General features: G+C 39.2%; 1 protein-coding gene across 1 annotated transcript; it reads right to left on the bottom strand.

The window, feature by feature from the left end:
• Positions 1 to 3897: 3897 nt before the first annotated feature.
• LOC121301956 lies at positions 3898 to 6657 on the bottom strand. Its single transcript, XM_041231697.1, has 3 exons — positions 6034 to 6657; positions 5257 to 5759; positions 3898 to 4726 (listed from the first exon to the last, which is right to left on the bottom strand). Exons 1-3 carry the CDS (start codon positions 6648 to 6650, stop codon positions 4206 to 4208), a joined length of 1641 nt encoding a protein of 546 aa, XP_041087631.1. The 5' UTR covers positions 6651 to 6657; the 3' UTR covers positions 3898 to 4205.
• Between the last annotated feature and the right edge of the window lie 8079 nt (positions 6658 to 14736).

Genomic DNA, 14736 nt, shown 5'->3' with positions numbered 1-14736 from the left:
TAGATAAAGGGGCATTCAGAACAGAAAATAGGAGGTCATTTTTTACATAGGGAATTGTGTGAGTCTGGAACCAACTCCCCAGCAATATTTTTGAAGCTGACACCCTGGGAACCTTCAAGAAGCTGCCTGATGAGATTCTGGGATCAATAAGCTAATAAAAACCAAACAAGCAAGATGGGCAGAATGGCCTCCTCTCGTTTGTAACCTTTCTTATGTTCTTATGTTATATTTTATAACTTGAAAATATATCATTTATATATTTTTTTAGCGGTATGAAAATGTATTTGCTTTCCATATGGGCATTTTTATGCTATACATTTTGACATGCTAATGACTTATTTTTCTTTGCATTTTGAACATGTTTTCAGTCAATCCAATCTATGTTGTTTTTGACCTGTTTAAATGACAACTGGGACAGAGGGTTTGCAGGTCCTCTGTTTTAAGAACATAAGAACATATGAAAGTTTACAAACGAGAGCAGTCCATTCGGCCCATCTTGTTCGTTTTGTTGTTAGTAGGTTATTGATCCCACAATCTCATCAAGCAGCTACTTGGAGGATCCCAGGGTGTCAGCTTCAACAACATTACTGGGGAGTTGATTCCTGAACCTCACGATTCTCTGTGTTTTGTTCGTTTTAGCTACACAAGTAGGAGAAACATTGGTCACGACCAGACAACCCTGGTCCTTTAAGGCATGGGTCTTTGTTCCAATCCATGTGATTTGAGTATTTGACTTTCAAAAAGAGAAGCTTCTTTGTATTTATAACTTTAAAACTCGAACTCAACAGGATAAACATTAAATTCATTCTTAAGACCTTTTTCATGAATTGCTTTTTTCTTATACATAATCAAATGATTTGCAAAATTACTTTTTGAAAATCTTTTGATATGCATAACTATTTTAATTAGGCTGATTGTGATCATTGTATTATCCCATTGCTGTGTTCAATTGTATCTGATTGTTTTCTAATTATGCTCACCTGTGATATGAAATTATTGTGCAATTGCAGTAGTGTGTTTTACCCTAACGAAAGCACGACTCTACCCGTGCTGCCTCTCTCTCCTCTGTCCTAATTCTCCTTGACCTCTCTGCTGCCTTTGACACTGTCGATCGATCACTCTATTCTCCTATCCTCTCTCGCTGACCTTGGAATCTCTAGCACTGCTCTGGCCTGGTTCTTCTCCTACCTCTCCGGCCACGCCTACCAGGTAACCTGAAGCGGCTCAACCTCCACACTTCACCCTCTCTCAACAGGAGTCCCCCAGTGGTCATTCTTGGGTCTTCTCTTGTTCTATCTCTACACCCGCTCCTTGGGCCCCCTCATCCATCCTTTGGTTTCTCATACCACTTCTATGCTGATGATGGTCAGATCTTCCCCCCTCTGACCCCAGCATCCCCTCCTGTACCTCTACCTGTCTGTCTGCTATCTCCTCCTTGATGCACTCGCATCACTGAAACTCAGCTTCTCTAAATCTGACCTCCTTTTCTTCCCCTCCTGATCTCTCTATCTCCATTCCTCTTGAATCTACCATGCTCTTTCTTTACTCCTGGGCCAAGAGCCTTGCAGTAACCTTGAACCCTTGCCTCTCCTTCTCCCAGCACATCTCCACTCTAGAACGCACCTGCTGAATCTTGAGGAGCAAAATACAAAGAACCCGACCCTTCTTCACCATCTACTCCACGCAAATCCTCTTCCAGGCCCTGGTACTCTCCCGCCTAGACTACTGCAACTCCCTCCTGGCTGGCCTATCTGCGCCCGCCACTCGTCCACTCCAGCTCATCCAGAACTCCGCTGCTCGCTTGGTGTTCTCTCTGCCTCACTTCTCCAACGCTAATCCACTGCTCTGCTCACTCCACTGACTCCCGATCACTGCTCGCATCCAGTTCAAGACTCTTGTACTCCCCTACCGATGCCTTGACCAGACTGCACCCAGCTATATGCAGACCCTCATTTCTCCCTACACCCCCACCCGACATCTCCGCTCCGCTTGCACTAGAAGACTGGCTGTACCTCCAGTCAGTACTGCCCAGTCTCTGATGGCCTTCCGGCACCTCCTCAAGACACTCCCCATCAGACAACATCTGGAAAACTCAACTCTTCCCTTCTGGACAGTATAACACTCTGCCTTTAATATATTTAATCATGCACTTAATCCAATCTGAGGTATTTTATGTTTATTTCACTTGCACTCGTACCTAACCCTGATGTAACTATCACACTGTTATCTGCTCTTGAACTGCATCGATATCAAATCACACTGTGTTTTGTATTTGCTCTTATTGGGACTGAAGTCAGTGTGTTTTGTATCTGGCTCTAAATTGTAGTGTAATTCTTGATATGCTTTTATTTTGTATTGATTTTATTTTGTATACAACCGTAAGTCACCCTGGGTAGGTGCGTCTGCTAAGGAATAATAATAATAATAATAATAATAGGTTGGTGTATTTTTATATGAATAAATATTAAATACTGTTGGATTGTATTTGAGTGTGCGGCTTTCCCTTTGTTCTACTGAATTCCTGCTCTGTTGAGCTGCACCTCCTTTACTCTTTTTGGCTGTGCAATCTTCTTCTGTTTTCAATTCTTTTCTACTGTTTCCTCAAGAATGGCCACGTCACATGCAAAAAAGGCCAAGGGTCCACAAGCAGACATATCTTTAATTATACACTCACATTTGCAAGAAAAAAAACTTTTTGTAGTCACTCTAAGACTTTTAGTGTGCAGATCATTTCACACATTAACTTCTAAGGTTAACCACAGCATTTTAGCATCTGACAGCTATCACATACACAGTATACGGTTTTCAGTTACTGAATTTTTCGGCATCAAAGTGCGGTAGCATACATATATACTGCACATAGGCAAATTCACCTGTTATGTGATGAAATATTCCTTACAATAGCATGTAGCATTAACAGTATTGGCAAAGTCGCATTTCACGCACAACTGCTGTTCAAACCCCTTGTCTCTGTTGCAAATGACTTTGAGTTTAAGGTTGTTTTCCTCCAGCCCGTGAGATACAGTAACCTGTTCTTACTCTTCTACTCACATGAATATTCTTGCATCTTCTGTAATTAAGAATGGGGAATGGGACTCACTTCCTCTTTCACTATTTCTTATCAGTTGACCTTTTTGTTGCTTGTCTGGAAATTTCCATTCTGAGTGCAAGTTATCCACGTATCTTCTTAAATTCAAATAAACACCCATAAAGAAAGAAAACATATTTATAACATATCTTTATTACATGGTTTATATGGTTCATATACGTAAAATATATAGCTTTGGAATGCATATATCTTACCTGCATTTTACACATATTTTATATAGTCATCGTTTGACTAAAGTGTTTTTTTGGAGAGGAAAAAATCATGTGAGCAGAGGGCAATCCATCATTATATATATATTTTAGTTTATATAGTAATTTTTCGAGATTTATGATTATACTGTATTTACAGCATAATCGTAAATCTCGAAAAACTACTCACTTCTAAATCTTTTGTAGTCATTTTTGTATTACTTTAGTATAAATACATGTTAATTTGGATTCATATGTTTTTTTTTTCTGACTTTATGTGAATGAAAAGACATACATTTTCCCATTGGAAATAGTGATATTTTGAAATATCACTGTCCTGGTCACAAAAGCAAAGTTTGTGGGGAATAATAGCCATTTTCTATACTTTTGAGGCATAAGCAATTAGGAAATAACACTTACTACCCAGGAACAAAAATTGTGTTACATAGTGTAGTTACTTTCTGTTTTTTTTTTTTTTAAATAGTTACTTTTCCCAAACTATATCCCAGGTCTTGAGCTGACACATTTGCATTCGGTACTCAGCCTATCCATATTGTATTATTATATCCAGAAAACAACAACAAAACACATGTTGGTCAATCTGCAATTTGTTTTATTTCATCTGCAAAAGTCAGAAGGTTATTGATTGACAGAAGTCATTCCTCACAGTACACACAGACTAGAGCCCGGCCACGAGATTGTAAGTCGTGTTCCCCTCCCGGGGTCTGTACAAACACATTTGTTTGAGAGTCAGGAATTTTTCATCTGTACAACACAGTTATATCATTTGATAGGTGTTGATAGTATGTTTATCAATCTTCAGTTTTTGATTCTAACATTAATCTCCACTGCTCATTGTAGCAAAGTGACACAGCTCAATGCATTGCATAATTACAATTAAAGGACCATTAAAAAGTCAAATTTTCACAAAGCCCCTCGCCTGTGCTGCAGATGGCTTTGAGTTTAGGGTTGTTTTCCTTCAGCCTGTCTATCACTGGTTTGATATCCTGCTGGTAGAGAAGTTGGTATTTCTCGTTCCCCGAGAGCTGGACTATGTGCTGAGATATGTCCTCCAGTATGGTGATCAGAGGATCGAAGAAGAGTACGCTCCTGGTCTGCACCTCGGCCACCTGCACTCTTCCAGCCAGGATGCTCAGGAAGTGGGTGGCATCTCGGAGTTTCTTCTGCACTTCAGCAGTGGCTGCCCGCTTCTGGGATAACTGCTGCAGCTTGCTCTTAATAGCCCCCAAACGGCTGCTGGTGTTGGAGATTTCATTCTGCTTACAAGTCACAAGATTAGTGTATTCGGCCACTTTGTTTGAATAGTTACTGACTTCATTTCTGAACTTATTCACAGCAGCTCCTGCATTTTTGACAAGCTCTGCTGCATTGTTCATGGCTGTTTGAGAAACACCAACCATGGTAGCTCCTGTAATGGGAGAGATATAGTACATGCAATTTAACAAACTATTTAACAGTCAGATCTCAATATCTTAAAACACTGAACCCTGCTATCCTGTATTTTAATTTGTGACAAACAATACTGGTATCCCCACAATGGTGTTAGAAGACAAGCCTCTTCATATGTAGTGTATACTATGTAAAGGTTTACTCTACATAACTCTTAAATATTATGCACACCTACATTTACCAGTGGTTTACCATACACCTGGATTATTAACATAATATTGAAAAGTAATGACATGATTATTAATGCACTGTAATCTAAAGTGTTACCAATAAATATTTTAACTTCAGTGTTAGATCTGGAGTTAACATGCAAGTTTTTTTTCCACTTGAGTGTGACGTAAGCATTCTTTGTGTAGAGAAGGCATGAAGTGGGCAGTGCTGGTGAATAGCTCGGAATGCTTTAAACCGTTCAGCTTGAATATGCAATGTTGTACCTATAACGTGTGTCCTGAATAACTCTACTGGTGAATTACATAGCTACATTCTTACCGACTATTGTCCCAATGAAGGGTATGAACATCAATCCAATTCCGATATTCCTTTTTTTTTCTTCATCATGATACCTTGCTCTGGCACTATCAAGGTTTTGTTGTGCAGTTCGCTGCTGTCTATACGAAGTCTCCAAGCTTTGTTTACTGTACTCTAAGTTTTGATTATGACATACAAGGATGGTGTTTAGATTATTCAATTCCATGTTCTTCATTGTTTGTTCACTTTCCAGATCGCTCTTCTCTGTAGTGAACACCAAATATTTTTCATCAACCTTTGCAAGTTGATATTTGGCAACCATCTCTGCTTTTGACACACTCTGGGTAGCTTCTTCGATCATCCTCCTGATTTCATCATGCTCCTGTTCCATGTGGTCTTTGTCAGCAGTCAGCAGAAACACCGTGAGTGACTCAACAGAGCTGACCCCTTCTTTCAGAAAAAGGAAAACTGCCTCCAGAAATTTCTTTTTGTACTCATCGCTGCTTTCTACAGCCATTTGCGACCTATAGAACAACGGCAAACAAATAAAACATAATGGCATTAAATATCAGTATTTAGTATTGACTTTAAGGGGTGAGCTGAAGACTTGACCTGAAAGTGATTTTGGACGCAATGTTTATCTGAGTATCTGATTCACTCCGACATTGGCAACAAGAACTAAAAGTCCTGTCTTCTCAGCCTCACTCAGTTCTAGAAAGGTAACAAACGGATCAGCCAGCAGCACAGTGGTGTTTAATATTGTGTTATCCATGAGGAGAAAAAAAACAATGGACTTACCTAACTGCCAGTGAGCTTGTTGGTATTTCACTCTGGACCGGACAGATGATCCTCTGTCCATATTCGGTTGTGAAATAAATGCCAGCAGCACTGGTCAGTTTGTTCCCATTAAAAGAGAAAAACACATTTTCAGTTGTATGTGAATAAGACCAGTGCCATGCCTGCCCACCAATGAGCAGGGCACCCCCTTCCTTTACAAAGCTGAGGAGCTCTGCAGCCTGGGTGTCATCATATGCATTCATGCAGTAAACCCCCATTCCCTCAATATAAGCATTATTTATCTTAACCTTTGTTCCTGTGCTAGAGAGCTCAGTGGCTAAAAGTTGTAGGCTGCTGTGGAGACCAACCAGTGCATCTGGGGATGGTTTCAGCCAATTTACTGCATTTCGAATGAATTTGGCAAATCTTGGAAACGTCATATAGTTTTCATGAGACATGACCACCATCCGACCCTTGCCATATTGAGAGGCAGCGATCATGACATCCCCTTTCGGAGTCATGGCAACTGGGAAAGCATCATCTCCTGTTACTATAAGATTGCAAGGAATGGATTCTCCAGTAAAGTCAAAGTGCTGCACCCCTTCCACCAATGAAGCGTACGCAGCTTTGCGATCCATTCCTCAGCTGGACTTGGTAACCTACAGGAAAAATAATAATACACCTGGCTACTATTCAAAAGGAGATTTTTAAAATTGATTTAGTGAACAGTCAATTGTTGTGGTTTTACTGTTACAATTGTGTACTTACAAATCCCATAATAGAATTTACACATGAAGTACATTGTAACAATGCATAACTGCACTATTTGTGAGTGATTACAAATGTAGTTACTGAGTAATTATTATGTAAATACACGGTAATTAGGGACACAGTGTAAAGTGTTACCAAATATTCAAATGTGCAAGTCAATCCCTCTATGTCACTTGAGTAGATCATCTTGCTATAAAATTGTGTCAAAGGAAGAACAGAATATTTTAAAACTGTAAAATATAAACTGTGCCTGAGAAGAAACTTAACTGGAACTGGAACAAAACAATAATAAAGTTACTGTAACTACTGTAATTGTGTTCAAGTAACTTGTACCTCTAATAGATTACTTTTTAGAAGTAACTTCTCAAACACAAAATATAGTTTGCATTGTACACTACCGTATGCAATAACATCTGATATAAATAATAACGCAAGTTAGTTTACCTTTAACGATGAGTCTGGATTGTGCAGCTGCTGGTTTCTCTGGAGTGCAGACAGAATGCAGACAGGAGCTGAGTCTCTGTGTGAGAGGAGCCCAGGGAGACGGAAGCTTATAAAGGGTTCCTCTTCTGCACAAACCGGGTTTGGAAACGTCCAACCCTTTTAGCATAGCATAACTCTTTTCATCAAATTTATGGTAACATATACAGCAGTACAACAACCCTTAAATGTATAGCTCTGCATTATACATTTAACAGAATGACAATTGTTTGGTCGACTGCTGCACAATACCTGTATTACTACTTTTAACAATCCAAAGACAAAGACTCTAAAACATGTCTAGGGAATGTTGTGCTCGGGGGTACTTTCTTTTTTCTTTTTGTTTTTCCTCTTTGACTGCTAAACGGACCATGCTGGCATTAAAGCGACTGAGCATAGGTGGGCCCAATGGCCTTTCCTCATGCTTCAATTTCTCATGTTCTTAAAAATAAAAATACAACTCTTGTACATTACAACCCAAGCTGCAAAAAGGGGATGTTGCCCCAGCCCAACCACAAAATTTAACATAAGTGAATAATTACGAAACTCTTCCCCCTGCTGTATTTGATGAAACTATATTTTACAACTACTGTACACTACTGTATAAACATCTATTTCTCTGACTTCTTTAATGTAATTTGTTTTTTGTAATCTTTGTTCTGAAACAATAAAACAAAAAAAATCTTAAAGTAACAGATGCAATTCAGGTTCTATAGTAAGCAGACTGCTACAACTCCATTAAGCTCCAACACAAAATAGCATTTGACAAAAAACACATACAAAGCAAATAAATAGGGATTGGGCAACTCACCACTGGTTTCACTTCAGGATAATCCATCTGCTGTTGTGGTTTGCAGCAAAGGAATTAATTACATTGTCAACATCTAGTCCTTTAGTTCTCTCTGAATGAATGGAAAGGAAGGCGAGTGCTATAACGACCATCTCCTATAGCAAGCCATCGGAGCCATAATGTATAGACACAATGCATAGCTACAATGGCATTCACGTGACTGCTCCTCAACGCGCATTTAAAAAGTGAAATGCGTAGTGAATTGTTGTTTACGTGTAGATTATTGTATCTGTTTTTATAATGTTTTTCTATCAACAGGGCCACAACACTGACGTAATGTGCTGACTTATGCACTGCACAAAAACAAGGGCTGGTAAAATTATACTGATTTGTAAACCTACAGTACACTTAAAGTTTGAATAGGTTTATCACGACTTTGTAAACCTTACGTCAAACAGAATGTTACTATTGGTTTATGAACACACTGTCACCTTGTACTGAAAGTGTACAACAGTTTAAGTTACCATGCTAAATTGTGTGTCAAACATGACATTTACAGGTAGTTTGCAAAATTAAATAGTTATGTACACTTGTAGTTAATAATGGTGTACTTTCCCAAAATAAACATTACACTAAATATAATGTTGATTATCAGTTTACAACTGCAACGTTTGTGGATACATAAAGCTTCAGTGTTTTATCCATTAACTTTTTTATTGTATATCAAACAAAATGTTTACAATGAATTTACTAATAAATAATCATCAAGGCAGATGTGGGTAACTGCGATACATTTATTACTCCGTTGACCAGCAGAAAGACACCACAGGCACTAAATGTGTTGTGGTTCTGGTAATCCAACCAACCCTATATTTTACTGCTGCACCACATTCCCGTTACCTAAACTCTATATTATTATATGAATAATACAATACATTTGAATAAATAGCTGTTTTTACAAAGTTTGCTGTGTGTATGACTTTTCATTTCCTTGCTCACCGCACCACACCGGCCATCCTATACTTCAGGGCAAGTAAACTATCACTGCTTGGTGCAAGGCTGCATTAGTGCCGTAGGGCACGTTAATATGTAGATTCCGACTACTCCACTACAAGCTTATGCTCGCAGACTTTAATTGAATGCTTAACCAAATTAAGGCTAAAGGCAGTTGCACACTGGATCCGATGCGTCATTCATCATCCGCATTCCGAAAGTGTTGCACGTTAGTCCACTGCTCATACAATGCGTTACTCATACTTGAATATTGAAAATGCCTCGAGCAGCTCCAGCAGTGATGCTCATATTATGGAATAGAAGCTGAAAACTCAAACTGGATGAAACAGCGGGGAGAGTACCCAGGCTAGTACAGGAGCTCAAACTGAATGAAACAGCAGGGAGAGTACCCAGGATAGCACATGAGCTCAAACTGAATGAAACAGCTGGGAGAGTACCCAGGATAGCACATGAGCTCAAACTGAATGAAACAGCAGGGAGAGTACCCAGGATAGCACATGAGCTCAAACTGAATGAAACAGCTGGGAGAGTACCCAGGATAGTACATGAGCTCAAACTGAATGAAACAGCAGGGAGAGTACCCAGGATAGTACAGGAGCTCAAACTGAATGAAACAGCTGGGAGAGTACCCAGGATAGTACATGAGCTCAAACTGAATGAAACAGCAGGGAGAGTACCCAGGATAGTACAGGAGCTCAAACTGAATGAAACAGCAGGGAGAGTACCCAGGATAATACATGAGCTCAAACTGAATGAAACAGCAGGGAGAGTACCCAGGATAGTACAGGAGCTTATTGGATGCTGAAAGATTCTGTCTTTATTTCAGGATGTCAATAATGTAGTTTGAGAAACTATTAAATATAGTTGGGCCCCATCTGCACAAGCTGAAGTTCAACTTCAGAGATGATAGCTGAGCAACATTTAGCTATATGTCTAAGGTATTTAATATTATAGCCTGTATACTTGTAGTTGCCAAGATTTATTGCAATTGTTTTTTGTTTTTGTAAAGTCACACTACGTAAATGGACAACAACAAAACAATAATAATATAGTAATCATGTTTATTTTGTAGTAAAATGTGTATTATTAAATGCAGGGTCAATAATACTATTAATCTATAATGTTAGTTTACCTACCGTAAACCTGCTTCCCTGAAAAAGAAGATGGCCACCAAAACATTGTTATGGGATATACGCCTGCCTATTGGTAGGTGTCACTGAGCTCTTTCTATCAAAGCTGCCGATAGGCCCCCTCCCCTCGGTGACTGCCCCCCCCCCCCCCTCGGTCCCGCCCACAGAGGGTACATAACAGTCAAGGGAGCCTCACCGTCTTTTTGTGACTAAACCGTGATGTCGACCGATGCAACCTCGCGGTTGGTGGCCATCTTCTCTTTCAGGGGACCAGGTTTACGGCAGGGAAACTAGCATCCCCTTTCAATTTGAAGATGGCCACCAAACACTGTTATGGGAAACGTGAACCAGAGCCGTCGCGAGGGAGGGGAGAACGGCAGCCTATGAGGGACCACGGTCAGCCGCGTGAGCGCGCACCTCCAGGACCCGAGCGCCTACTGAAGGCAATGAGAGATCTATCACATTCAGACAATAGAACCTGGAAAACCAGCTTACATTACAAACATGATATAATCAATTCACACTCTGAATACATCAAATATCTCCCCGGGGTTTGAGCAGAGCAAAGTAGCCAGGACTGAGAATGTATGGTGCCGAGTGAAACAAGGTAAACATTTTTTGCAGTTTACAACAGTACTTGCACGTGTACACTACAGATACAAAACACACTGCATACAACCTACAGAAACAAACAGTGTGCACAATAACTGCAAAAACCGTTTCATTTGACAAAAAATGCAAACAGAAACTAAAAAAATCCCCAAACAAAAAGCTGTATTGCTTTTTTTCTTAGCTGTATTGCTGTATTTTCTCTTAGCTGTATTGCAATCTCTTAGCTGTATTAATCTCTTAGCTGTATTGCTTTTTCTCTTAGCTGTATTGCAATCTCTTAGCTGTAATGCTTTTTCTCTAGCTGTATTGCAATCTCTTAGCTGTAATGCTTTTCTATTAGCTGTAAGCTGTAATGCTTTTCTCTTAGCTATGCTTTTCTCTAGCTGTAATGCTGTATTGCAATCTCTTAGCTGTATTGCTTTTTCTGTTAGCTATATTGTAATCTCTTAGCTATATTGTAATAACTTATTACCTCTGTAACTCGCCCTGCATAAGGGTGTCTGTCAAGCAAAATATTAAAATCAGGCTAAGCTCCTGCTGCCTTCAAACCGTTTCCAGCTAAATGTGGCTGCTTTCGTTTTCACCGTTTCCAGCTAAATGTGGCTGCTTTCGTTTTCACTGCATTTTCTCAGGTATAAGAACATAAGAAAGTTTACAAACGAGAGGAGGCCATTCGGCCCATCTTGCTCGTTTGGTTGTTAGTAGCTTATTGATCCCAAAATCTCATCAAGCAGCTTCTTGAAGGATCCCAGGGTGTCAGCTTCAACAACATTACTGGGGAGTTGATTCCAGACCCTCACAATTCTCTGTGTAAAAAAGTGTCTCCTATTTTCTGTTCTGAATGCCCCTTTTTCTAACTCCATTTGTGACCCCTGGTCCTTGTTTCTTTTTTCAGGCTGAAAAAGTCCCTTGGGTCGACACTGTCAATACCTTTTAGAATTTTGAATGCTTGAATTAGGTCGCCACGTAGTCTTCTTTGTTCAAGACTGAACAGATTCAATTCTTTTAGCCTGTCTGCATATGACATGCCTTTTAAGCCCGGAATAATTCTGGTCGCTCTTCTTTGCACTCTTTCTAGAGCAGCAATATCTTTTTTATAGCGAGGTGACCAGAACTGAACACAATATTCAAGATGAGGTCTTACAAGTGCATTGTACAGTTTTAACATTACTTCCCTTGATTTAAATTCAACACTTTTCACAATGTATCCGAGCATCTTGTTAGCCTTTTTTATAGCTTCCCCACATTGCCTAGATGAAGACATTTCTGAGTCAACAAAAACTCCTAGGTCTTTTTCATAGATTCCTTCTCCAATTTCAATATCTCCCATATGATATTTATAATGTACATTTTTATTTCCTGCGTGCAGTACCTTACACTTTTCTCTATTAAATGTCATTTGCCATGTGTCTGCCCAGTTCTGAATCTTGTCTAGATCATTTTGAATGACCTTTGCTGCTGCAACAGTGTTTGCCACTCCTCCTACTTTTGTGTCGTCTGCAAATTTAACAAGTTTGCTTACTATACCAGAATCTAAATCATTAATGTAGATTAGGAATAGCAGAGGACCTAATACTGATCCCTGTGGTACACCGCTGGTTACCACACTCCATTCTGAGGTTTTTCCTCTAATCAGTACTTTCTGTTTTCTACATGTTAACCACTCCCTAATCCATGTACATGTGTTTCCTTGAATCCCAACTGCGTTCAGTTTGAGAAATAATCTTTTGTGCGGGACTTTGTCAAAAGCTTTCTGGAAATCTAAATAAACCATGTCATATGCTTTGCAATTATCCATTATCGATGTTGCTTCCTCAAAAAAAAATCAAGCAAGTTAGTTAGGCACAATCTCCCTTTCCTAAAACCATGTTGACTGTCTCCCAGTACCCTGTTACCATATAGGTAATTTTCCATTTTGGATCTTATTATAGTTTCCATAAGTTTGCATATAATAGAAGTCAGGCTTACTGGTCTGTAGTTACCTGGTTCGGTTTTGTTTCCCTTTTTGTGGATCGGTATTACGTTTGCAATTTTCCAGTCTGTCGGTACCACCCCTGTGTCAAGAGACTGCTGCATGATCTTGGTTAGCGGTTTGTAAATTACTTCTTTCATTTCTTTGAGTACTACTGGGAGGAGCTCATCCGGCCCAGGGGATTTGTTTATTTTAAGAGCTCCTAGTCCCTTTAACACTTCTGCCTCAGTTATGCTAAAGTTATTTAAAACTGGATAGGAACTGGATGACATGTGGGGCATGTTGTCAGTATCTTCCTTTGTAAAAACTTGTGAAAAGTAATCATTTAACATATTTGCTATTTTTTTTTCTTCCTCTACGATTTTGCCATTTGTATCTCTTAAACATTTAATCTCCTCTTTGAATGTTCTCTTGCTGTTGTAATATTGGAAAAACATTTTGGAATTGGTTTTAGCTCCCTTAGCAATGTTTATTTCTATTTCTCTCTTGGCCTTTCTAACTTCCTTTTTGACTTGCGTTTGCAGTTCTGTGTACTCTTTCTGCGTACTTTCTTTCTGGTCCTTTTTTAATGCTCTGTAAAGTGCCTTTTTTCGCTGAATATTTTTTTTAATTGATCTATTAAACCATTTTGGCAATTTAGTTTTACATTTAGATTTGTCTACTTTAGGGATATAATTGTTTTGCGCCTCTAGTACTACATTTTTGAAGAACAACCATCCTTCTTCTGTGGGTGTTTTCTCTATTTTACTCCAATCTACTTCTGTTAGTCTCTGTTTCATGCCTTCATAGTTTGCTTTTCTAAAATTGTAAACCTTAGCTTTAGTCTTTACTTTTGGGGATTTAAAAAACACTTCAAATGAGACCATGTTGTGGTCTGAGTTTGCCAGTGGTTCTCTGACCTCTGTTTTAGTTATTCTATCTTCGTTATTTGAAAAGACTAAATCAAGGCATGCCTCCCCTCTAGTGGGTGCCTTGACAAATTGTGTTAGGAAGCAGTCATTTGTCATTTCCACCATTTCTATTTCATCCTTTGCGCTACCCACCGGGTTTTCCCATTTTATTTGGGGGAAGTTGAAATCCCCCATTAGTATGGCTTCTCCTTTGCTACACACATTTCTAATGTCATTGTATAACAGATTATTGTGCTCACCGTCTGAATCTGGCGGTCTATAGCATGCTCCTATTATTATGCCTTTTGAATTTTTGTCTGTTATTCTGACCCATATTGATTCGGTTTTATTTTCTTTGTCCAGGTTTAACACCTGGGCTTCAAGACTGTTTCTTATGTATAGTGCCACCCCTCCTCCTCTTCTGTCCTGCCTGTCTTTCCTATACAGTGTATACCCACAAATATTATATTCGTCCCCATCACTCTCAGATAACCACGTTTCTGTAACACCTATCACATCATAGTTACCTGTTAGTGCAGTAGCTTCAAGTTCTAGAATTTTGTTTCTGATACTTCTAGCATTTAGATAAATACATTTAATGGTTGTCTTACCTGAGTTGTTGTTCTTGTTTTGATGCGGTCTCCCTTCTGTTTTTTTGTTGATTTCTCCCCCCTTCCTTTCTAGTTTAAATGCTTCCGAACCTGCTCGAGGATCTTTTCTCCAAGTAGACTAGTTCCCTTGTTATTTAAATGCAGTCCATCCCGTCTATACAGATAGTCCTCGTTGTAGAAAGTGGTCCAATGATCAAGATAGGTGAAGCCTTCCCGTGTGCACCACGTCTTCAACCATTCGTTTTGATTAATTATTTCCAGCTGTCCATATGGTCCTTTGCAAGGTGCGGGTAGTATACCAGAAAATACCACAGTTTTGGTTTTCTCTTTTAATTTCCTTCCTAGCTCTCTGAATTTGTCTTCGTACAGCTAAACAAAGATATTGCGTTGGCTGCAAAAAACATAACAAGCAGAAAACAATAGAATTTTTTAAAACAGCCATGCGTGACACATT

The sequence above is a fragment of the Polyodon spathula genome, chromosome 28 (assembly GCF_017654505.1).
Source record: "Polyodon spathula isolate WHYD16114869_AA chromosome 28, ASM1765450v1, whole genome shotgun sequence".
NCBI lineage: Eukaryota > Metazoa > Chordata > Actinopteri > Acipenseriformes > Polyodontidae > Polyodon > Polyodon spathula.
This window is presented reverse-complemented; position numbering and strand designations above follow the sequence as displayed.